Source organism: Fusarium odoratissimum (assembly GCF_000260195.1).
Source record: "Fusarium odoratissimum NRRL 54006 unplaced genomic scaffold supercont1.28, whole genome shotgun sequence".
NCBI lineage: Eukaryota > Fungi > Ascomycota > Sordariomycetes > Hypocreales > Nectriaceae > Fusarium > Fusarium odoratissimum.
The window spans coordinates 41,540-64,923 of NW_022158712.1; the positions used below are offsets into that span (position 1 = coordinate 41,540).

At 46.2% G+C, this 23,384-nt stretch overlaps 9 protein-coding genes across 10 annotated transcripts; 5 read left to right on the forward strand and 4 right to left on the reverse strand.

The window, feature by feature from the left end:
- Positions 1–1,716: 1,716 nt before the first annotated feature.
- FOIG_12641 (uncharacterized protein) lies at positions 1,717–1,872 on the forward strand (the record flags this gene model as incomplete). Its single annotated transcript, XM_031213577.1, has 1 exon — positions 1,717–1,872. A coding segment is annotated over one exon (156 nt), but the record flags the coding sequence as incomplete, so codon positions are not given.
- A 2,184-nt stretch (positions 1,873–4,056) lies between these two features.
- Positions 4,057–4,302, forward strand: FOIG_12642 (uncharacterized protein; the record flags this gene model as incomplete). The annotated part of the gene is made up of 1 exon (XM_031213578.1): positions 4,057–4,302. One exon carries the CDS (start codon positions 4,057–4,059, stop codon positions 4,300–4,302), a length of 246 nt encoding a protein of 81 aa, XP_031056536.1.
- An 85-nt stretch (positions 4,303–4,387) lies between these two features.
- Positions 4,388–4,693, forward strand: FOIG_12643 (uncharacterized protein; the record flags this gene model as incomplete). Its single annotated transcript, XM_031213579.1, has 1 exon — positions 4,388–4,693. The coding sequence occupies one exon, from the start codon at positions 4,388–4,390 to the stop codon at positions 4,691–4,693; it is 306 nt and encodes a 101-aa protein (XP_031056537.1).
- Positions 4,694–6,932: 2,239 nt separating this feature from the next.
- FOIG_12644 (uncharacterized protein) lies at positions 6,933–7,298 on the reverse strand (the record flags this gene model as incomplete). The annotated part of the gene is made up of 1 exon (XM_031213580.1): positions 6,933–7,298. One exon carries the CDS (start codon positions 7,296–7,298, stop codon positions 6,933–6,935), a length of 366 nt encoding a protein of 121 aa, XP_031056538.1.
- A 1,788-nt stretch (positions 7,299–9,086) lies between these two features.
- On the reverse strand, positions 9,087–10,010 carry FOIG_12645 (uncharacterized protein). Its single transcript, XM_031213581.1, has 2 exons — positions 9,762–10,010; positions 9,087–9,699 (listed from the first exon to the last, which is right to left on the reverse strand). The coding sequence occupies exons 1-2, from the start codon at positions 9,837–9,839 to the stop codon at positions 9,370–9,372; spliced, it is 408 nt and encodes a 135-aa protein (XP_031056539.1). The 5' UTR covers positions 9,840–10,010; the 3' UTR covers positions 9,087–9,369.
- A 156-nt stretch (positions 10,011–10,166) lies between these two features.
- On the forward strand, positions 10,167–12,506 carry FOIG_12646 (uncharacterized protein; the record flags this gene model as incomplete). Its single annotated transcript, XM_031213582.1, has 3 exons — positions 10,167–10,180; positions 10,251–11,112; positions 11,868–12,506. 3 exons carry the CDS (start codon positions 10,167–10,169, stop codon positions 12,339–12,341), a joined length of 1,350 nt encoding a protein of 449 aa, XP_031056540.1. The 3' UTR covers positions 12,342–12,506.
- Positions 12,507–13,918: 1,412 nt separating this feature from the next.
- Positions 13,919–15,385, reverse strand: FOIG_12647 (alcohol dehydrogenase 1). Its single transcript, XM_031213583.1, has 2 exons — positions 15,159–15,385; positions 13,919–15,097 (listed from the first exon to the last, which is right to left on the reverse strand). Exons 1-2 carry the CDS (start codon positions 15,217–15,219, stop codon positions 14,097–14,099), a joined length of 1,062 nt encoding a protein of 353 aa, XP_031056541.1. The 5' UTR covers positions 15,220–15,385; the 3' UTR covers positions 13,919–14,096.
- A 3,955-nt stretch (positions 15,386–19,340) lies between these two features.
- On the forward strand, positions 19,341–20,566 carry FOIG_12648 (L-lactate dehydrogenase). Its single transcript, XM_031213584.1, has 3 exons — positions 19,341–19,664; positions 19,738–19,967; positions 20,020–20,566. The coding sequence occupies exons 1-3, from the start codon at positions 19,406–19,408 to the stop codon at positions 20,455–20,457; spliced, it is 927 nt and encodes a 308-aa protein (XP_031056542.1). The 5' UTR covers positions 19,341–19,405; the 3' UTR covers positions 20,458–20,566.
- Positions 20,567–22,293: 1,727 nt separating this feature from the next.
- Positions 22,294–23,189, reverse strand: FOIG_12649 (uncharacterized protein). Of its 2 annotated transcripts, XM_031213585.1 has the most exons (3): positions 22,972–23,189; positions 22,668–22,924; positions 22,294–22,621 (listed from the first exon to the last, which is right to left on the reverse strand). In XM_031213585.1, exons 2-3 carry the CDS (start codon positions 22,717–22,719, stop codon positions 22,368–22,370), a joined length of 306 nt encoding a protein of 101 aa, XP_031056543.1. In that variant the 5' UTR covers positions 22,720–22,924; positions 22,972–23,189; the 3' UTR covers positions 22,294–22,367. The 2 variants fall into 2 exon arrangements, with proteins under 2 accessions (XP_031056543.1, XP_031056544.1); XM_031213586.1 differs by having other exon boundaries at positions 22,294–22,924.
- Positions 23,190–23,384: the final 195 nt, after the last annotated feature.

Here is a 23,384-nt window from a genome sequence, read left to right on the forward strand (position 1 = left end):
GGCTTGGTGACCGTGACCGTGTATGCTGGCTTGGTGACCGTGACCGTGTATGCTGGTTTGGTGACCGTGACCGGCTTGGTGACCGTGATAGTTTGGCCTGGCGGGTAGTAACCGCCAGGAGCAGCCAGAACCAGTGGCATGGAAAAGAAAGGTGCAAGAACGAAGAACTTCATTTTGAAGGAAATAGGCTGAGACGTGTGATGCAAAGTTGGTTTTGGCTCTTGAACAAGTGCTGTGAATCAAGTTGAGGCCTGACTCTAAGATAGGGCATAACCGCTCGTCAACCGCCGAGGGGAACAGCCTATATATAGGCAGGTTGTTGTTACACTCTCTCCTTGTACCATTGGGAGGTTATCTCCAGTCCAGGAGCGGTAACTAGATTAGAGGTCTACAAAACCTACCAAAGCGCCACTTGCATACCTTCTCGTTGGGGTCACATTGTTGAGCCTAGTTTGGACTTTGTCGGCCAGGCTCCATCATCCGCGTAAAAGTAAATAATCATTCCTACGCAATAAAGCAATACTTAACACTGCTTTCATCGGACAAGCAGCACCACCCAAATGGATGGCTGCATACTAGGCAAATTACTCAACTCAACATCCACTCAACATCCACCCAACATATCAGGCTCCTAAGAGAATCTCAGTATGTTTAGCTACAGAGTTGTATTACCACCTGTGATGTCGATATGACGCAAAAGGGCAACCCTCAGAGCAAACCTGTAGTCGTAAGATAGCTTTTGGCGGCGACCTTCTTAGATGCATATTGTATGGCAATCTACCCTACTGAGCCACCGCTGTGAGATGGCTGATGCCATTTGGAATATGGCAGGTTGAGTGCATAGCAGTATATAAATACTATACTAAGCAGTCCCTTAATATTTAAAAACTAGTAGTAAATAAGATAATATAATGGCTTAATAAATATGGCAGCATAAATACTTAAGGATGAGTTAAAAGTCTCAGGTCTTATATATAAGTAAACGCTTTTACCTAATAGACAAAGGACAGTGAAATTAAAGCCAGACCGATCATAGAGAACTTTAAAACTAGCAAAGTGTAATTACTTCATATCACATGTAATAATAGTCGTTGAAAGCAGTCCAAGACAAAGGCAACAAGACAAGCCACAGTTACATTTAATCGTTCTCTCACGAAACGGCAAGCCACTGACTACAGAATGGTCAGTGGCCTCATAACTGGCTGATTAGTGGTTATTGCCATATGCCCGGATGCCCTTGCATATGCATTAACCCAACCACCGACTTCCGCCAATCTTGCACGAGATGCAAGCCTTAGCACAGACTACTAAGTTAATATTTAAAGATAAGCTTTTAGCCACAGGTCTCATCGACGAATAACACATCTAGCTTACAATTTAGACCTTACACCATAATGTTTCAACAATTTAGCACAGACTACACTTATATCATATCTAGTCATAACTAATAATAGCTAACGGTGGGCGATGCACAGCGTTGTAACGGGTGCGAATTAACCTTTTCAACTCAAAACATTTCCTAGATGGGATGCCCTTAATGAACAAAGTACTGTAAAAGACTCTATACGAATATTAGTCTATCCTGCTCGTCCTTTGTACCTTGCAACCTTTTAGCCATCTCGGTCACTCTACATCTCGCTACTCCCTTAGCTACTCTCTTTCTACTACAGCCTATCTTGAGCTACTCGCCCTGCACTTAAGCTAGACACTATCACCATGCAACTTTCCACTCTCTGCTGCGGTCTTGCGCTGCTGCAAGGCGCTTTAGCATCGCCTATTGCCGAACCGGCTGCACAGGTTGAGATTCAAGATATTAACCTTAGTGGCCCGAATTTCGGTGACTTTCCCTGGCCCAGAATGCCGGCCCTCCGTTGTAAGTTTTTTTTTAATGCATCTAACAATGTCTCTAACTTAATGTATACTTAGAACCAAAAGGGATGTTAGTAGCACGAACTGCCCAGCTCCCCCACCTACTTAGCAGGACAATGCCTGTTCTTTAGGAACTCAGTTCTGCTGTACTACTGAGGCTAATAGCAGTAGACATCTTTTACTCCTTAATTATGCTACTTACCTAATGCTTTATGGTTAAACCTGCACTAACTCTAAGATTTGCAATGCTAAGGTCATTTGCTGCAACAATAACAGCAGTATAAGTAATTTATAATTAGTTTTATTATCTATTACTTATATATAAAGTTCTAAATATGCATTCGTGAAGTTGACTTCAATCCGCTATTACTTATTGTAATTGTGGTTTGACCAATCTATGTTTATTTTACGTAAGATTGAATCGAAATAAGCAGGGGCATCTTCCAACCAGGCACTACAGAGCACCAAAAAGGAGGGCTTCGACCCGCTTGTTAACGACAAATCTCTATTTGATGCTAATGTTGCTGGTTTTAATAAGGCACGCAAAGTGATTTGTCGTCAAATGCTCCGCTTTGTGAATAAGTCGATGCTATTGACGCAGACCCCAAACTTGCCTATAAGTATAATTCCGGTAAAGTCCCGCGCTGGCCGAAGATCGGCGAGGAACTCGAATCTGTCTTCCAATCACCTGTTCAATGGACACCAACAAGCTTCATAAAGAATAATAACACATCCGATAGCTGTTCGCCAAACGAAGATAACAACAGGTCGAACAGCTCGTTCGATGATCAGAAAGCCTAACCTCGTCACCCTCGAATCCAGGGCAGCCTGATGAGATGGTAGAAATCACGGCCCTATGCTGGGAGCCCGGCAGTGAGGACAATATACATCGGAAATGCTACCCTCTTAATTTGCCGTTTCCAAAGAGGCTATAACCACTCGAGACGTCTAGCACTTTATGGCCTGCCCCTTCGAAAGCCGGCCTACGCCAGCTAGAACAGAGAATAAAGGCCCTCCCTGGGGTGGCGATAAGTTGCTAAAAATATGTTACTGGTAATTTATTGCTGGTAATAGCCATAAAATGGGATAGTCGTGTGAGAGGGGATGTCGTCAACGCGAATGACTGAGGAGATCCGTAAGGTACTTGTTTAGTGATATTACTTATTTCTGTAAGTTGGAGAAGTTAACCATCTGAAGTATATCAATGGCCAAGTGAAGGACAATTTCTGTCTCAACACTCTCACTAAATCTAAGCCTGTGATAGGCGTTGACGATCTCCTCCTTTGACTCACGTATCACTGGCCCAGGGATACGAGCATCTTCCCTACCGAGAACGATCGCCTTGATCTGTCAGCGATAATGCTTTTCCAGGCGGTGTACCCAGATATGGTCAATGGGACCAAGAGCAGGGGATCTTTGCATCCCCTGCTGCATGATCCTGACGATGCGCATGCGGATGCCCAAATGCTTGATGTTGGCCTTGGCGCTTCTTCAGAGAGGAGAAAACATGCATGACCCCTGGTCCTCTGCTCCTTGTCTCTGTGACTCTTACATCGTGCTCTTTACTTTGGGACGGCAGACGCGGCAGTTAAGAGAAGCTAAAAAGGAGACTTCAATTGATTTGACGTTCGGGGCTGGCACAAGAACACGTGATAGTGTACCGTTCTTTTCTCAGCTGACTCAATCCATGAAGCACGAAGCGCTGGTACATAGCGAGCTTCGTTGCAGTGGAAGCGATCCATCGTTTGCTTATAAAGCGGAAGGGTGTTACAAGTGGTACAAATAGACTGAGCATGGATGCTACCGTGGCTACAGCGGCTAGCTGCACCATGTAAGTAGACAGCCTTGGCACCAAAATCCATTGTCCTAATGCTTGGACCTGAGTCCAATGAACGAATAGGCCTTCCTACCATCTTAGTTCATGAGAGATGTGTTGTTATATAACAGAACCGCGGAAAAGAAGCTTAAGCAGCCGCTTGGCTGCATTATGCAGGTAGGCCACCAACATCCGTCGGCTCCGAATTGCTCTCGATAATGACAGACTCCGAAAGCTACTCGACGAAACCGGAACGGCTTAACAAAAGAATATGAAAGAGTTTGGCTAACAAGCTGAAGCGTGGAAGGCTGCAAAGGGCATTCTCAAGACGAAGATCCGGGACAATGCCAAGAAGCAACAAAAGCTAACAGATGAGAAGGTGGCAGCGTACCAGAAGCTCAAGGAGGTTGCTGTGGCAGGGCTACAAGAGAAGCTCAAGTCTCTCGAAGTGGAAGTGCGACGATCGATCGACAACAGCAAGAAACAGGAAGAGCAAAGCATCAAGCACCAAAAATCAGAACACAAAAGAGCAAAGAGCTCAAGATCGCCGAAAAAGAAGCGACAATATTCGAAGACCAGTTGTAGGACACCGTTTACGACATGGAAGGTCAAACTAGGTCACTAAAAATAGCAGAGCACAATTTCTTGATAATACAATTGTGCATGGTGAAATTGACCCTGCTTGGAGATGCGAGAAAAAACATGTACGATGATATGAACTCAGCATATACTGTGCACTTGAAGTTAACACTCGGGACCAGCTTTGGTATCTTAGGCTCGTCGTTCAACGCTTCCACAGACCTGTTCAGGGCCATCCTATGCGGTGACCTGGACGGAGACTCTCTGAAGGATTCGGGTCGCTGGGATCGCATAGGGGACCACAGCGCCATACAACGCATGATTCCTCTCTCCGTATCAAATTCAGCTCCAGCGAAGCAGATGAGGGCTATTGCTGGCCTAGCGATGTATTCGAGAGGTTTGGACGAGTTCGCCTTCCAACCTTCGTGATACCTTGACGTCTACATAGAGTCACTCAGATAGTGTGAATTGTTTGAATCCACCATTGATGAATCTTATCAACGGGAACCCCAAGCTGGTCATTCCTAGATAGAAGTAGATATAGCTTTCACTGATATATCAACTTAGTTTTTCGGCGTCCATTTCCGTAGGCTTCGGAACAAATGGTTATTGATAATCTCAATGTCCGCTGGCATTGCAACTGACAGTGCCAACAGAACATGTAAATTGGTCCTCCTGGTTCGTCAGGAGAGCCTTGTTGACGTGGAAGGAGAGTTTCTTGAGGAGCCTCATGAGGGCCCAAGCCGTGGACTTCGAGAGTGGCTTGGGTGAAGCAATCTAGAAGTCATGAGTAACAGTATTAGTTGGAACGTGTACGTTGATATTGGGGAGACGAGAGGAGGTTGGGCTCCAGAACCTGTCGAGGCATTCGCTGAGTTGCTCGACGATCGACTACGACTGGCACTGCTGGACATGAGGCTAGGTAGCTTGTTACCACTCCCACTATTATCACTCATCAGATCTATGGCTCAAAGAGGACATCTCAGCATCATATGAATGCTGGGTGTTGATTCCCTGTCTTTCTGGGACCTAAGACTCTTGCCGCTGGCACTGCTGGTCTTGTTAATGCCAGTTGAGCTGATTCATCGGCTGGCTCTGTACCTCACGGTGAAAGCGGTACTGGTGCTGCCAAGTGTTCGGGTCGCTATTGGTGTTGGTCTATTGTGCTCTTAGCCTGTTGCTCTTGGAAATGATTCGTCCCTATCCCCAGTGCCCCAACCGTGACCATAGCGTTCCCTTTTAGGAGAAACGCGGCTTCTGTCCGTTTATTTACACCGATGACTATCCCACTTCTTCCGGCGCCGTTGGGGACTAAGACTGATGGCTTGTAAGTGAAGCGGGTCACAGCGACGATGAATTTAAGTCAATACTCTTTGACCGTCGATGTAAGACCTTGGGACAGAGACTGGTGGGCCAAGAGGTCGAGAGTTAGATTATTATCGATCCTGAGTTTTTTTAATTATAGAATTAACAGAGTAGCTTATTGAAAGTCAGGCTGCTGCTGCATCTTCTAATGACCGACCAGGACTCCGAAGCAGCCATGAGATTTGGTGCATATCACCAGTACTAAGGCTTATTATGTTATTAACATTATAATAGTTTATCTAACTGATAGTTGACCAGGAAAAACTACCCTTTTAATAGTTTTTCGCTTGCTCTAACTTGTGTGTATTTCTGAAGCTCTTGTTATGGGGTAATACTTGACCAGATGATTGTACTTTAAAGCAAGGAGGGAGCGAAGATGTTGCCAACGGATCTACCATGTCAGTTCTCAGAGAGAGTCATGAATTCCTAGGTATGGAAGAGCTGTTGCATTCCATGGGCTGCTTTCAACTCTGACAATCTCACTATCATCTCAGACTCAATTCACTGTACTCGATATGCGGCACTAGCAACACCAAGGGTCAGGAAGCAATAGTACCTATTGCTATATAGCAAACAGTTAAATCAGCACCAGGCTCAGCTGTTAGTTGGCACATAGGGAGGCTAAACGTTCCAACGTCGATAACAACCCATCACTCATTAACAACAGTGTCCAGTACCTGGCCCGAGTTAACCATCTAAAATCTTCACTCAGGCAACCACGGTTTCTTCACTGTCAGCATGGGACAAGTTCAAGTCAATACAACGCGTTCCATTCCCAAGCGTTGGTTGTGAACGGTTGGTCGTTGCATCACATCATACAGCATCCTTCCTGCCTGTCGTAACGCCGCCAGATTGAGCATCTATAATTTAGTAAATAACAATGGCGACGCTCTTCTCTGGATCGAGAAGATTTCTATATAAATAAAGATTTACTCAAGATATGCGAATCAATTAATACGTGCAGGCATGTAAAAAGAATGGTAGCAAGCAGGAAAGCCATAATCGAGATTGACAGAGACTGCCTGGGGGACATCTCATTATGCCGCTAAAATATTAACAGCATAATAGTGAATCCTAGCTCCGCAAGCCAGAACTACTACTTTCTTGGCTATTGGCATCTCTCGCTAATGGTTCGAGCAAGAGATTTAAATTAACGCCTCTACCAAATCAATCGTTTTATCCCTGCGTCTCTCAACTTAACTATCTATATCTCAAATCTTCCTCGAGGGCCAGCGTGGGAGCGATTATTCTTCGCTGTCCAGAAGCTCTTCCAACCGACGTTCAGCTGTCCTATATGTCCTGTTCAGGCCTTCTGCTTCTGCATCTGCCTCATCATAGGCCTTCTTTGCAGCTCTCTCCCTGGAAGTGTGTCCCCTTCAAGGAGCGCTATAGCCGCTTTGATGCTTCGTTCGGCCATTTGATGCATATTCTTGGCGTATTCTAAGGCTCTGTTGGCCTTGTCGGCCTCGGCCTTTGCTTCTCGGGCATGGTAGCGGATTCTATTGGCACTCTTCATGTCCGTTACTCCACTGATGGCTGTTTCGGAGCGGGTGACTTGTGGAATTGACTTTTCGTCGTTCGAGTCTTGGGTGCTTGAATTGCAGGGGCGCTTCATTCCATAGGAGCTCTCTGGAGAGGGAGGTTCTGAAACCTTGGACAGCAGCCTCATGTTATGAGTACACAGAATTGATGCCTCGGTACGTGTTTCCACAACGTACTGTGAAGTTTGACGTCTGGCATAGTAAAATGAGTTCGATTGGCAATATCGTTTCGGGTAACATCAGTAGCGTAACTCGCAGTGAGCCGTGGAGAGAATATAATAATTAATGAAAGGAGGAAGACATGGTCACAGAGCCTGCAATCAGTAAACTCGATAAAAAAACTAAATGTTGAGGATGACGTGTAATTTGATCTTGGTGCAGGTCCATGCTGGCTTTGTGGTTACACAAGGCGCCATCTTGAGTTATGGTTTTTTCAAGCTCAGCATCTCCAGCTTGCAAGCTACGGAATTGAAAGGTGCTGTTCAATACGAAATAATTATATAAACAGCACGTATAATAATAAGCGTCGTATTTACATTGACAGGATAGCTGTTTGTTCAGACTACTCTCTCCCTGGATTGTACTGGCAGAGCGCACCAATACACCCAACCTTCAGGGATAATTCTCATCCAGCTTTTAGGTACTGCATTATTTGCAAACAGAAACACCAGTATCTAGATTAGAATATTAAAGTAGTGAAATCTTAGACTTCAATTGGTTCAATCTAACTGAGAGTCAAGACACAATTTACATGCATTGACTGTTCCAGATTTGATGGTTGATGTAACGGCCAGCAAATTGCGCTTCAGATAAGGGAAACCGCGCCAAGATAAACATGGGCCCGTAGATTTCCCGACAGCCCATCTGTCCAGAAGGCAATGGGACTCGGCTACTGATTGATGCGCTCGTAGTGGCCAGCTTCAGGAGGGGTTCCAGTGGAAGATGCCCTATGCAATCACTAAAACGCCCTGCAAACGATATTTCCGGGTGACAGACCGCGTATCTCGACTCGTCGCATTTCGCAGTCACAAACAGTTACTCAGTTGAAAGCATATTCATCAAGACATCTTCCATGTCTATTCCGTGTTCCCTAGGTCTAGGTATACCAAAATTGATAGCCAACTACATATGGGTATAGTTCTCTTGAACCGATTACACCAAACTCCATTCCAGAATGCGATAAACTGAAAAAGCACTAACTAGTGCGCCATGAGTGTAATGCCAATGGCATTGAAGAAAGCGGCTCGCTTGCGCTCAGCAGTTCTATTGCAGCGCACGCCGAGGACTACCAGAAGGGCTCCAAGCTCGCGAGCTGCAATGCAGATGTTAGGATTAATTGGCTATAAGATGGGAGGAATACATGTACATATTGTTGAGCTCTTGGGCATCGCCATAGGTGCGGGGGAAGTTGGGAATGTCCACGCCAGTCTATGGATTGACAAGGGGGGTCAGGGCGGTGACAGCCTCAGTGACTCGGGCGTTGGAAGCTCGGGCGCGAACGTTCCTTGTTGCGGAGGTCCTACATCTGTTGATAAAGACGGGCGGGAAAGGCTGATGGTACTAACAGGCTGGCGAGATGACCATCGATACTATCCAAACGCTCATCAATATTATCCAAGCGCTCACCTTGGCCGGCGACGGTTGCTTCCATGCGATTGACACTGCCTTCAAAAGTTCGGAGACGAGTGTTGATGCCGCCCAGTTGAGCCACCATTTGACGGAGGAGGTCTTCGACAGCGTCACGAGGGCGCTGGGCCGCTTCGACCTCAATCTTGAAGAGGTTCACCTGCTGAGCGAGGGTGTTGATGGCTTCAGCGACTGCCTCGGGGTATCAACGTGCTATCACTAATTCAGCAGGAATGGGCCCCACTTCCCTTATTGCAATATTATTCTTATATCCAAAAGAGATGTAAAACCCTCATGGACAGACTGACCCAAAGAATCAAGTCGGCAAGCAATAACATCATCACATTCTGGTCCACACTGGGATACACTCACCCCGTTATATTCATGCGTATCTAACAGCTTCTCGGCCCACCGGGTAACTCATAAGCTGAGAGGGCGGGAGCGTACCAAAACTCAGGCTGCTCGTAAGATATGATATGACCATCAAACTACGTGTTCTTCGGTCATGATTCTCTGCCCTCCAATTGACCTCTTACAGCTTCCCAGCTGCTTTCAGCCTTCGCTTACTATACACTAAAATGCACCACCCTTGGAGACCCGGCCGGCATCGCCAGCCACGACTGCATTGAATCCGCCTTGCTCATTGGCAAACTTGAGGACGTCATCGTCAAAGCTACCAGGCTGCAGCCACGCGGATGGGATCCTTAGCTCCTTTGCCTCCTGGAGCACCTTGAGGGTTACCGAGGGGAGTGATGACTGTGATGGACGTCTGGTTGGGGTTGGGAAGCGCCGCGACGCTGGGGACAGTGGGATGGTCCTTTTCCAGAGCAGAAATAGTTGCCGACCCCGGATTACTGGGAGTGACTGGCAAGTCATGATAGAGATAGAGATACCACGCATAGACTATTTAAAACACTGTCAGCCCAACGCGGCCTTGATGAGTAGGTTATTGACAAGGATCCGACCTCGGTGGCCGAAATTGGCGGGGTTTGAGCTAGCACCCACAGCCGCGGAGGCTGAGGACGCAAAGAAATTGCGAACATTGGCTTCGGTGGACATTATAACACAGAGTCGGCTGAACACTTGGCTAGCAGGATAGGTTGTGTCTTCGGCCGTTCAGGATTGTCAATCAAGGGTGCAGGAATTCAAGGGATGGTATAGGTTCCGTTATCACCCACGCCGCGCTGCGGGGCAGCGGCATACACCGATCGATCACTCCATAAATCTTGAGTGCTTATGTCATGTGTAAGGCCGAAGCCGCGGTTGCGAAGTATAAATCAGTCGATCCTGCTGGTGCATCTTTTCTTGTTTATTGAACGACTCTCCCGAGTATAGTAGCCTTTGATCAATCAGCCATTGTGAACGTGACAATGTCCATTTATGGGTGAGTCATCATAGTCAAATCAATGCATCTTCTCCTAGGAGACTGCGCAACTGAACTGACGCCACGGCAGGAGGGCAACTTTCTCTGCTGCAGGGTACGCCGCAGCCAGGCCCACGTATCCTGCAAGTCTGTTCAAGACAATTCTGGGGTATTATCATCATGAGGATCCTCATGGTACGCTGCTGGACTTGGGTTCTGGCCATGGAATTGTTGCTAGGGAGCTGAGCCCCCACTTTGCCAGAGCCATCGCCATTGACCCCAGTGCTGGTATGATGCAGCAAGGAATGCAAGCTACTGCCCAGTTCTCCAAGATCTCGTTCCGCCAGGGCAGCGCCGAGGACTTGTCTTTTCTACCGGTGCACTCGGTAGACATGGCTGTAGCCGGGGAGTCAGCGCATTGGTTCGACTACCCCAGAGTCTGGCCAGAGTTGTCCAGGGTAGTCAAGTCAGGCGGCTCACTGGCCTTTTGGGGGTACAAGGACAACATCATCATTGGACACCCGCAAGCCAACAAGATATTTGAGAGGTTCTGCTACGGCGAAGGAGATGTATCGCCTGGGCTGGAAGGGTTGAACCAGTATTGGGAGCGTCCCGCGCGAGACATCCTCCGGGGCCTGTTGGCGGATGTCAAGCCCCCTGAGGCGGATTGGGACAAGATCAAGCGAATCACCTACAACGTTGACAAAGACACGACTGAGGTTGCAGACGCAAAGACGGCCTGGATGAGGAGCAAGATCAATCTAGGACAGTTTGAGGCTTATGTGCGGGCCTTCACTGCTTATCGGGGCTGGATGGATGCGCACCCGGACAACAAGAGCCGTGCCGAAGGCGGTGAGGGAGACATTGTGGACATCTTGTTTGACCAGATCTTGGAGGCAGAACCTGAGTGGAAGGCACAGGGTGATCGCTGGAGAAACATCGAGGTTGAATCGGTTTGGGGCACGTACATTTTACTAGCGAAGAGGAAGTGAGGACGAGAACCGCGAGGTCTTGATCAGAGCGAATATTGCGCCAAGACTTGATGAAAGTGATCGACAGCTACACAACAGATATTTATGCAAATGCAATGAATGGCCTCTGAGTCTGTCTTTTCTTCAATTTTCTCTTTCTCTTTTTACACATAGAGATCAACTCTTTCGATAAGAGCTTTGCATATTTGCCCAAGTTAAAATAGTTTCACCGTCTTGTTTGGCTAGCAAGAGGGTGACAATATAATGCCGACATCTTGCACGATAACTGGGCCTGAAGGGGCAATCAACTTTTTGATTCATTTTGTCACCCCGGCTACGGTTAGGCGACCAGCCTGGGCCCCACTCTTGTGTCTTGTGCCTCCTACGATTTATAAACTTTCCTCCAATCGCGCTACCTCTCCCACTTCAAAGTCCCTTCGCGATCTAATAGTACCTATTATTTAGTGCCACTATATCTACCTGCCATCTTCTCTACTTATAATGCTATTATCATATTAATCCGGCAGCTACGGTGACTTGCCCGGCTTGTTATTGCTCTATATACCATTCTCGCTTGCCCTGATTCTTTGTTGGTACGCATCCGGCACAGTGTCTTCCCAGCTCAACGATAACGCGGGACTTGCTCACCACTCGGTTTGCTTCCAGGTATAATATACAGCTCCTACTACACTTACACTGTTATGCATTGCCTTATTCGGATGCTAAGCTCATGATAGCATCTGCTCAGCTACCCGGTCATCAGCGACGGCGTTCATACTTTCGAGTCTGGCAAATACGGCCAGAGGTCCATCCCGTTCGGCAACGCCGCTTGTCAGACTTTCGCTGCCACCACCACGACTTGGTTCCAGAAGCCATACCAACACCTTCTACTTTATATCAAGGTCGATTCCTTAGGCGACAACATCCTCCATTACGTCGAAAAACAATTCCCCATTATTAAAAAGCCTACCCAGGTGCTGTACAACGACACTAAGGACCTTATCTCCCTATCATACCACAAAGGCCTGGAGGGTAGAGACCACGTTCCTAAAGTTTATGACTCTGAGTATAAGAAGAACAAGCAAGTATGCCTTGTCGCCCACGGAAAGGCTGCAGTTACCACCGTTCTCGGTGTCAGCAATGAGGCCCTCTCTTGGCTCAGTCGCCTGTTGCACCCGAAGAAGGCCGAGGCAACCAATACCGTCAACTAAAATTTCAATCAATAGAGAAGACCAGATTGACGTACGTCAACACTACCACAGGACTTGAATGGTCCAAGGCCGCTGTTGCTGGCCATGGCATTCTATATCGGCACCACTACATACGTCCGATTTAGTGGGAATGGAAATTCCCTCAGATAGATAACCAGATAATGCATTCACATCTATCTAGTCAATGCAATAACCACTAGGAATAAGCATTCTGACAGCTAATACTACCTAGTGATTCATTCTTTTCGCTTTGCTAGGACTCCCTAGCGTTCACTCGTAGAGATCTAACCCAATAAGCGCTGGTCTTGAGGCTATATTTGTATGTCTGAATCTGCACTGGTCACTATGCCAGCCTGCAGAATAAGCTTCTGACAGTGTTATGACAATAGAGTATGTTAAATTACGGAGCCTTCGCACGGTCGAAGGGATAGCAATGCAGAGTGTGAACTGCCGATATCAACTTTAGGGGACCGAGGATGGGAGAGTTTGGGCCCGGCGAACTTTGTGGTGCCAATCATGGATGGAATAGGTGGAAGAATCACCATCTTCACTTCCTGGTACATCACTTGTAGCGTGCTAACCGTGTACGATAGGGATTGAATCAGATCCTTCAAGTAACGCGTAACTGAATAATATTCTCAAGCCCATTCATAGCCTGTCTCTCTTATTCAAGTTATTTTTAAACCTTTATTTACAGCCCGTACAGTACCATAACTAACCCAGGCGGCAACGCCTCCAACAAATCAAGTCTCTAAAGATCCGTAGAAGGCGGAATAATAGCCCAATCGAGTAACCGCAGATTAAGTGTATCTGAATATTGACAGCATAACAGCTGTAATTGTCATTGAGATAATTAGTGCAGTATCGATATGCTGGACCACAAAGTAGGGTAGCATAACAACCAGCCCGCCTTTTACTATTTCATTAATATCAACTAGAACCAGAAACTTGATACACTAACCTACGAAGTATGCTAATCCCATTGTAAATTTGACATCAATGGTCGAAACCAGCCGGGCCGCTTAAGCTTCAGCTTAAAATCCATCATAGACTATATACTCTTAGCTTAGCTGTATATCAAGAGATCGGAGTCCTTACATTAACCTACGAGTCTAGACTTTGCCTAAAACTCTAGATAATAGGTGATATTTCTTCTCTGATGAGGCCATACTGTGTGTAAATCACTACCAATATTTCTCCTTCGAGTTATGGAGTCCCTATTACCTGGCGCTACTCACGAACTTCCTTTACTCGAAACTAGTGCTGGGAAGATTAGCCCTAGGTAGTGGCAGACGTAGAGAAACATGGCGAGATCAGCTTTAGAGAATTACCATAACAATCGCAACAACCATACTAACACCCTGACTGAACGACTCATCGGAGCACCTTAAAAGAAAGGAAAATGGAAAAGCAAAGATAGAAACCGTAAAAGGCTGTTGCTTAGCTTAGGTCTCAGGTTAGCAGCGATCCCGATCCAGAAGATAATCGAAGGATGATTTCAGCCAACCAGTTATAATTTAATTCGGACCAGGTGTCTCCAATGGCGCAGAATGCAACAATATTACTAAATACTACATCCCACGGCTTAAAGGCAGCTAGGCTCTAGCAGGTATGAGAATCAGTAACATTTATACCAGTACTATATGAAGTAAAATGATTTTCCAGCTAAAGATGTGGCCAGCCAATATGGTGATTCAATGCCATCTCTCTCAACTTGACCAGTCATACTATCATGGTAAAACTTTGAAACCGATATCACTTGCTTGTATCAACGACATACCGACCCACAATCTCATCCTTAAGCATCATATCATAGACATCCTGTAGATGACTCAAACCAATAAGCTTGTGTGGCGCTTTAATCTGGCCAAGTCGGAAGAATTCAATAGCCTCGGCTGCGTCCTGGCGGTTCCCCACATAACTGCCTTTGATGTTGACCATGCGAACGACAGTGGCGAAGATTGGTGCTTTGAGATATGCATAGCCCGGCATACCAATACAAACAACACTGCCGTGTGATCGAACATATTTGTATGCCTGCTGGAATGGCGCCTCGTGGGTTGCGAGCACGAGGACAGCGTGGGGCCCGAACCCGTCGGGGACTGCGGCCCTAACATCAGCGGCAATATCTGAGGACTCTTGGAAGTCGATAAAAGCTGCTGCACCCAGATCTTTGCAAACCTTGAATTTATCGTTCCCTGCGTCGATTGCAATGCTGTGGACACCCATGGCCTTAGCGTACTGTAGAGCGAAGCATCCGAGGCCACCACCTGCACCAACTATGGCGACATATTGCCCCGGACGAACACCAGATTCTTTAAGCCCCTTGTAAACGGTGAGTCCTGCGCAAAGGATCGGACAAACGTCTTCCAGGCTACACTCGCTAGGGATTCGGGTGATGTGTGCCGCCTTGGCAATAGCATATTGCTGGAAAGTGCCGTCGACTGTATAGCCGGAGAGGAGAGCCTGAGGACAGAGCTGCTCATCGCCTTGTAAGCAGAAAGTGCAGTTTAAACAAGAGCCATTTAACCACTTGATCCCAACGTGGTCACTAATCTCTATGTTCATGACAAGCTCACCCTTGGCGACCACGACACCAGCGCCTTCGTGACCACCAACTAGAGGCATCTTCCTCTTTAGTGGCCAATCACCCATCATAGCGTGTAAGTCGGTATGACAGACTCCGGAATACTTTACATTGACCAAGACCTCATCGGGACCTGGCATATGTACGGGAACTTTCTTATGAACAACCACTGTTAACTGATATTAATATCTAGCGAACCCAAGTTTGAAACAAAAAAAGGAGACACATACGGCCGCCGGGCTTTTCGAGTACTTGCGCCCATTGCTCCTTTGGGATTTCAATAACAGGCATAGTTGGTAGTATATTCGGAATAAAAATCAGCAAAGGTGAGCCGGCTCAGCATCTATGCGTCAATACGCGCCAGGAATTCGAGACAACTTGCCACTTTTCATAGTAGCTTCGACACATAACAGGAACCACGAACTCACTGATATGTTCCACAAAGCTGTGCTGGATTAAATGAAACACGGAAGGTATCATATGATTGATGGCTAGCCATAAAGTTAAAATGCAGCCATATGACTTCAACCATGTGATACAAACTCTGATTACTGGATTTAAGTTGAGCCACAAAAGCTTGTACTGGCATCACAGGTGACAGTTCGTGAGGTCATGATTACTCGGTGTTGGTGAACAACCAGGCCTTATGCTTTTCATCTGTTCGTTCTGATATGTGCATGCTCCGATGGCATGAAGTGTGATACACACAAGGTACAGGTATTAGGTTGCCCCAGGTACTATGGACCAATGCAACCTGAATCGAATGTATGGCTGCAGGGTAACCGACGGACGGTATCACTATTTGCCATACTTTCTAAGCATATCGCGCTATATAACAAGAACAGTCAATTTAAGAATGAATCTATCTGATGATTGGAATAGCTTACCAGATTACAGGCGCGTCGGGCCAGTCCCAATGTTCTCCTGGGCCCTCGATTTCCAAATCTGATGTTACTTGCTTGTACGTCTGCAGTGGAGCTACTGAGTCTAGCTGTTGCCAGTTGCTAACCTCGTACCTTGTGCTACTCGATGATTGTACGCTCTCTGACTGCGCTGAGCTCGCGAGTGGGTTGTTACTAAGGGTTCTGAAATTATACATTCTTGATATTAGCTCTGGTACCATACGCTCTTATTTGTCGACCAGGGCACGACATACTTATATATGAGAAGGCTATATAAGATAAGAAAAACCATGATAATGGTGATTATAGGAAGCCATTGGATGCCCTGAAGTTTGGTCGTTTTGACTTGGTGGGGTATTATTTAATATCGTCATGATTGCTTAATGGTTTCTTCATCAGACTACTTAACCTATTATTCCAAAATGCACGAAGCATTTAACTGCCGGATTTATATTATAAATCACTTCGTGCCTATATCAGGCATACGTATCTTGGACTTCTCGTCGGTATTCTTGCGCTGTGACCATGGTCCGCCATCGGCCTTGGCCTGTTGTGGTCTGATCTGGAAAGTTTATGTCCAAGGATCCATGGACTCCTTATCTTCGTATGTGATCTTATACTCTTCCTTCTGGGTCAATTATGCCCCTAACTCCAAAAGCCTTACCCATACACAATCAGCCGCCACTTGTCGCCAGAAGAGTTGTTATCGCAAAGCTAAGTCGCTCGAAGACTGCCCTTCGCTACCCACTCAAGCCATCAAGATAATAGTTGCAATGCTTACAGTCCTGATAGTGATCGTCGGCGCTGCGACTCCACCAGTAAAGACACAAGCAACCTTCCACTTTTTGCAAGCGCACATTGATAGCCACACCGTAGCCAACTAAAGTTTAGTTGGCTTGGGCGGAAGGCTCAGGCCCGGGAAGTAGCCTAAGCAAACTGTCTGATCTATAGATACATAGGGACAAGTCGATCTGTCAATCAGACACTTTGCGGGGAAAACACCCAAGAATGCGGCTTATGAAAGTGAAAGCAAAAGCTTAACCATAAGACCTTAACCACAAGTCTAACTGAAAACCAGGATTAATACTATCAGCAACAAAACGGTCCTTCTTGGGAATCTTTATTAAGTACCGCTGTTTAATATCCTTGATAAGATCTCTGCATAGTATTACACAGAGTAACATTTTCATATTAATAAGTCAAATTTGTTTTAGAAACGATTCGGTTTTATATTAAGCAAACTCTAAAGACCTTGTTCCTCAGTAAAATAGGGTTTGTTATTATTTCAGGTCCTGAATAAGGACCTCACCACTATTTAGTTGAAATATAGAGCCTAGGAAAAAGGCGAGAATTCGATACGTCTTGTTTCTTTTCTTGGCAAGATATTTATCGATTAAAATGCACTTGAAGTCTATGCCGCAATCTTCCCTATTTAACCTTTGCACTTTGAGGCCCAGGCATTAGAATACTTTGCTTTGTCCTCTTGTCTCATTTAATGCCCGCATAAAATCCCGCTGGTTACATTCACGGATTTCCAATCAAGGTCCTTTTCGGCGGATCACTGTAATTATGCTTCCCATCTTGTTTTATACTATGCGATTCAGCTGCCATTGGCTTACAGTTGTGTCTTTGTTTCGGTGCCTTGTTGTCTACTGCAGATGAATTTGGTTCTGGAAGTATAAGCATCTGTAGGTTTTGTTTTCTTCTTCTTTTTTTTTTGCTAACGGGATAACAAGCATGGGGCAAGCAGTAGACTACCAGGATCGTCAAGGAGTCACCTAGAACTATATACTAAACAGGTTATTCAGAATTTATATGGTAGGATTAAAATTTTAGTGGTGCGTTAGTTGGGGGTGTCCATGGAGTGGTCTTGGATGCTGTATAGGGCAACATTTGCGTCAGGGGCGTATGGCATATTACCAAAGAGGGCACGTTAAGCTTCCAGTCAGTTTAATGAAGAGATATATTATTAACAATTCGCAAAGGTTAAAATATGCATTATTTTACATCTATTCTCACCGTTTTCGAAGTCCTCATGATACAGGCGTTATAAATATTATCCTGATTTTAGTAAAGAATTTCTTCATGTATTACCTTACTAAGAAGGCTTTCTCGCGTATAACTGAGGTGGGGCAATATGTTTATTGGAGCCTCAACTTGGTCGAGGGGATAACACGACAGGCCAGATATCTATGAATATAAGAGATTTAGAGGATGAGATAAGAGTGACTACACTGTCAAATAAGCGCAAACTTCCACTGCTGAAATCAGAAACATGATTATCAGGGCAAAACGTTACTGCAAACATCTTTATCAAACAGAACATCAGACAGCTCGCTGCATCTGACAAACCCATCGCGACGGCTGGGGATACTGACCCGTTGTATTATATCCTCCGGATCACAATAGATTACGACTCTGATCGCGTGTTCTTTAATGAAATCAAAGGCGCTTGCCTCGAACATGCCGACGCATTGGTGGCTGTAGCAAAGAAACAGCAAGATACGGTTGTAAGACGTCTCGACTAGGTAGATCCTCATATTACCAGTCTCTTTTGCTTTCTGCTGTTTTTTCTTGGCAGAATCAATGCATTGAAATTATTGAGTTTAGTTCTGCCACCCTCCCCGTCCATAGATTCAGATCATGGAGAGATGTCGAATTTTGGTAATAATTCGGGAGTGGTTATCAGCAGCTGTGGAGTTGGAAACAAGTTCATAGTGAATCCCCCTGAAACCCCTACAGTTCACAGGAGTGTTCTCCTCAGCCTTAGGCGCCTCCAACATATAAATCATCCCGAGTCATAAGCAGCCGATAGCAATAATTAAATAGGAACCGTTATTCTCCATCCCCGAAAGTCTCAATCACTGAACCATTTGCATTTTTCCCCTGTTTTCCAACTTCAATCTCACATACCACTTCACCAACGGGATGCGATCATCCTTGAGCTATGGCTGGAAAATATTACCAGACTGGTCATTCGGGTCCATTCCCTTCCACATCGCTCCTACCACAATTTTCATGGCCAAAGGCCTCGGAAACCTGGGAACGTAGCACCCATTGGAACCAGATGCATTCGTTGCACCATGTACGCGCAGTGACGAAAGCAACCTGTACGTAGACGTATATGTTATTATTACGGAGGTGTTGGTGGTGTAATCAGCCATAAGCAAACAACTGAGGTACTGTAAGGTTACCGCACCGTGCCTCTGATAAGATTCGTGGAAGTATGGATTCCCTGATTGAACGGACCTGGGTTGTAGGCGGGCTGGTCATGGCTGATGCCATCGTCGTCATCGTTAATCAGAACTTACGTAAAGCGGGGTCCTGGCAACCTAGGCGCGCTCAATAAACAAAAAGGTATTCTTAGTATTTATATCAGTTGTGCGCTAAGAAAGTAAGAAACCAGGGTCAGGTGGGTTGTCCCATGAGGCGTGCGGGCGATGCCCCGGTTTATTCGGAAAGCCGGACCCTGGGCTTCTACAGGATACGGGGCTGAATTGCCTTGTTAAAAGCAACGTGGGTACCTTGGGGCTGCAAAAGCATCAATCTGGTGGTTGGAACAGCTCTCTAGAACCATGAATTTGGTTTCTCAGATCGCAATTGTCGGCGTGGGCCAGGTCGGAGGCGCCGCAGCATACTCCATCATCCTTACCTCTTTTGTGAGCGAATTACTCCTCGTCGACATCGATATCGATTTGAGAGACGGCCAAGTTCGTGACCTTTCCGACGTGGCCTATAGTTGTAACAGCAGCACGCGCGTGCGAGCGGCCTCACACCATGAGGCAGCCAAGGCTGACATTGTGGTCATCACAGCTGGATCCAAGCACATGATAGGTAAGCGGTCAAAGAGGAAAATCTTGTTTGCTTGCTGTGATTAAGCGCATGAGGCTCACTTCATGTTCTCTAGGCCAAACAACCATCGACTATACATCCCGGAACATGTCAATTGTTCGAGAAGTAATTGAGAAAATGAAGCCGTTCAGATCAGACACAATCCTGCTTGTCGTGTCAAACCCTGTCGACCTGCTCACGTCCCTCGCTCATGAAATTTCCGGACTTCCGACATCTCAAGTCTTGGGCTCAGGCACGTTCCTAGACTCGGTGCGGCTCCGTGGGCTCATGGCCATGCGGGCTGGAGTGAGTGCATATGGATCTTGCGATCTCTGAAGTTGGGCTAATGGAGTTCTAGATTGCGGCTAATTCGATAGATATCCACGTGTTGGGGGTACATGGAAACCCCCAGGTTGTAGCATGGTCAGCGGCAACAGTTGCTGGCGTCCCCATTAACACATCGATCCCCCCCAACATTTTTGACCGTGTCGAGCTTGCGGATGAATGCAAGGATTGGTCGCAGAGCATAATCAGAGCTAAGGGTTCGACTCCCTTTGGGCTTGGCTCTATTGTGTCCAGTTTGTGTGCGTCTATCTTCTTGGACAAGCGCAATGTTCGTCCCGTCAGCCATTTCCAACCTGACTTTGGTTGCTATTTCAGCTTGCCCGCCGTCATCGGGAAGAAGGGAGTTATGAGTACTATTCAGATGACGTTGGATAGTGACGAGGAGGCACATATAGCTAAGTCAGCGAAGGAACTTAGCGAAACTATTGACTGGATCCATCGGAATTATTAAGCCAAGAATGCCGTGGGCAGATTGGGCTTTTATAATCTGCTAGGCAATCTGGTGTACAGCGGCCATTTGCGCCAAACTTGATTAATAATGTAATTTTTTTTTTTTTTTTTTTTTTTTTTATTAGAACTCGAAAATAAAACAAATTTATTCAGTCCAAGTTTCGGCATTCTAACTACCCTTTCTTACGCCATGACACATTATAAATTAGCCTCCAGTTAAAAGCCCACAGTTGAACGCAATTCTGCAAACATATATCGACCCAAATTTGCCTCCTCATCCCACCTGGGCATCAAGATTGCACACTAGCTACCACATGCCTCTTTACTGCAACAAGGCTATCCGGACTAACAGAGATAGAATCAATGCCAGCGTCAACTAGAAGCTTGGCAAACTCAGGATACCTGCTCGGCGCCCGGCCACAGAGCCTAATCTTATACCCTTTATTGCAAGTCACCCGAGATAACCTGCGCTATTATCTGTTTAGCCGCTTCGTCCTGCTTATTAAACGAATCAGCCAGCTCTCCTAAGTCCTCAGGTTTATAGTGCAGCGTGCCTAAGACCCTGAAGGCGGAGTTTTTGGCGGCTTTGAGGGTAGCATTAGTGCCGGGAATATAGATGGATTGCTTAGCTCTAGAAGGGTCGACGTGGTAATCGATGACCGTCAGAATAATGTGGTACAGTAGCTCTGGACTATTCGATATGATGAAGAATATGTAACCTCGGCTGTTGGTCTGTGTAAGGATATTTGAGTTATTTGTTTGTATATGTGATGTAGTTTTTATGAGGAAAAAGCTATCCTGTTTCTAATGCTCGTGGTAAGTGATATATGCTCGTTATTAGGTATACCTTTCATGTCTCAAGAACCTAATCCTATGGATTTCCCAACTTATCGTTCTTATTACATCATTTCTGATCATATGAGCAAGTTTAAAAAGCAGATCATACATTCTGTATAGTCATATGCCAAGGGCGGGGGCATTAAGGCAACTCAGATAATGTGTAGTTTTTTTTTTGTACATTCTATCAACGCATCAACCCCAGCCAGTACGTTGCCACTGTCAGCCTGGTGAGTCCTAGATCTCGTCATAGGCAAGATTATGCCTTTCTGGGGCACATGTTCTTGGTATCACTGGCTGACTACATAGCGAAACCCTGGTTAGCTGGTGTTTGTCCAGAACAAAAACGTGGGTTTCTCGCCCATGCCAGTCTCTAACTAAGTTCTGGACTCGAGATGTACTTAGGGCTGGAGATTCGAGACTCCGGCCTATTTGACTCATGTTCAAGGATGATGTGGCGAGATGGCGAGGCAGTGGAACAGACTATGTCCATCAGATCATAGGGCGGATCCAGCCGAGAGCACAACACCACGAAATGAACCCAAGCTAAGAATGCAAGGTTAGAGGGGACCGTCAATCTCGACGAGTTTTAGGTCTTTAAGCCGCTCTTATCCGATGCTTGTCTTAATCTGATCTTGGAGAAGAAGCGTGGCGAAAAGGAGATTAAAATGGTCTATGGTGACTAATACACGCTAACCCGCAATGGGCCAAAGACGGAATCACGGGTGAACTGTTTATTATCCAGGGTAACAGAACTATCTCCCGAATAGTAACCAAGAATGACCAACATCCATATCAGATACTCTCCAGGTAGAGGTTTGAATTTAGATACAAAACGCAATTGAACTACTAGAGACGAATCGAGAAGGGAAACCAGACTTTGGGAAATGTGTTGATGCCGAAAGGCCGCTCTAAGAATGACAGAGTTATGGCTGATTTCGTAATTGAGCTGGCTTATCTTGTATTGACAATCACATAGAGAGAGCGTACTTGAACTGGAAGCAAGCTAAAATCGCGGAGTACTTATACATTTAACAATCACATGTCAGGAATGCAATATAATGCAGTCAAGTTTCATCTCCCCGTGCGACATTGTTTCTGTAGTTGAGCCCCCAATAAGTCCTGAGTTTCGCGGAAAACACTCTCCAGCGAGTGCTTGAAACCCAATGGCGGATTTCCAGGCTCGCCCTTGTGCAGAATCTCGAGCTCTCCCACGTACCACTCACGGTGACTCGGCACCCCGACTACGCATGCGTATATCTGACCGCCGCCGTCCTTGTATGTCACGACCTCCATTTGGTGCATTGGGTATAATACCCGTAGGTTCGCTGGGGGGTTAGAGCTTGGCAACCTGGCCGGGGAAAGCGGACGTACCTTCTATCAAGGTCTGCAAGGCTGCAGCCTCACTGTAAATACTTGTTGTCATGAAGACGACGCGTTTATCTTTAGGGTTGAGGTGGAAGGTAAGTGACCTCGTGTTGGCCGGTGGACAACTCACTTGGTTATCCTGAGCTAGGAATATCGGGGGGTTATTCAGCACCGTTTGATATGTCTAGCCTAGTCCGATGTAGTTACCCTTACTCCGCAGAAATATTCGGGCTTGGCCGACAGCCGACGCGGACGCCTTAAATCTTGACTTCGGTCAGTCAAACTCATTTGAGATGTATGTTTCACTCACACTTGGGTTATACGATTGCTTTGGTGGAGATCAAGCCACTACTCTTTGAGCAACTCATCGTATTATATGATCGAGCGTCAACTATAAGACCCAAGGACATTGTGCTCAACCTGGGGGCGCTATAGGACCGTGGCATCACTATGACCTCACCCAAGGAGTCAAGCACGACACCTGATGCCATAGGCTACAAAGTTAGGCTGATATGATTTGTGGGTGAACAACACCCCTGTTAGATTGGCGGCTGGGAATGGGCTCCGCTTTCCTTTATGGCAATATTATCATTGTATCCAGAAAAGGAGGGGGAATTAAACCAGAACATTGCCACATTATAGTCCACATTTTTTAATACACTCATCCAATCGTATTCGTGCGTATCTAACAGGAGTCCGGCCCCCACAAGTATCCACTCAGAT

Bases quoted from the DNA above. Each gene is read 5' to 3' on its own strand.
- FOIG_12649 (XM_031213585.1), bottom strand. From the start codon at position 22,719: ATGACAACAAGTATTTACAGTGAGGCTGCAGCCTTGCAGACCTTGATA. The intron at 22,622-22,667 runs GTACGTCCGCTT...CTAACCCCCCAG, and splicing joins CTTGCAGACCTTGATAGAAG to CGAACCTACGGGTATTATAC.
- FOIG_12648 (XM_031213584.1), top strand. From the start codon at position 19,406: ATGAATTTGGTTTCTCAGATCGCAATTGTCGGCGTGGGCCAGGTCGGA. The intron at 19,665-19,737 runs GTAAGCGGTCAA...CATGTTCTCTAG, and splicing joins TGGATCCAAGCACATGATAG to GCCAAACAACCATCGACTAT. The intron at 19,968-20,019 runs GTGAGTGCATAT...ATGGAGTTCTAG, and splicing joins TCATGGCCATGCGGGCTGGA to ATTGCGGCTAATTCGATAGA.
- FOIG_12645 (XM_031213581.1), bottom strand. From the start codon at position 9,839: ATGTTCGCAATTTCTTTGCGTCCTCAGCCTCCGCGGCTGTGGGTGCTA. The intron at 9,700-9,761 runs GTCGGATCCTTG...TGTTTTAAATAG, and splicing joins CGCCAATTTCGGCCACCGAG to TCTATGCGTGGTATCTCTAT.
- FOIG_12647 (XM_031213583.1), bottom strand. From the start codon at position 15,219: ATGCCTGTTATTGAAATCCCAAAGGAGCAATGGGCGCAAGTACTCGAA. The intron at 15,098-15,158 runs GTATGTGTCTCC...ATCAGTTAACAG, and splicing joins ACTCGAAAAGCCCGGCGGCC to TGGTTGTTCATAAGAAAGTT.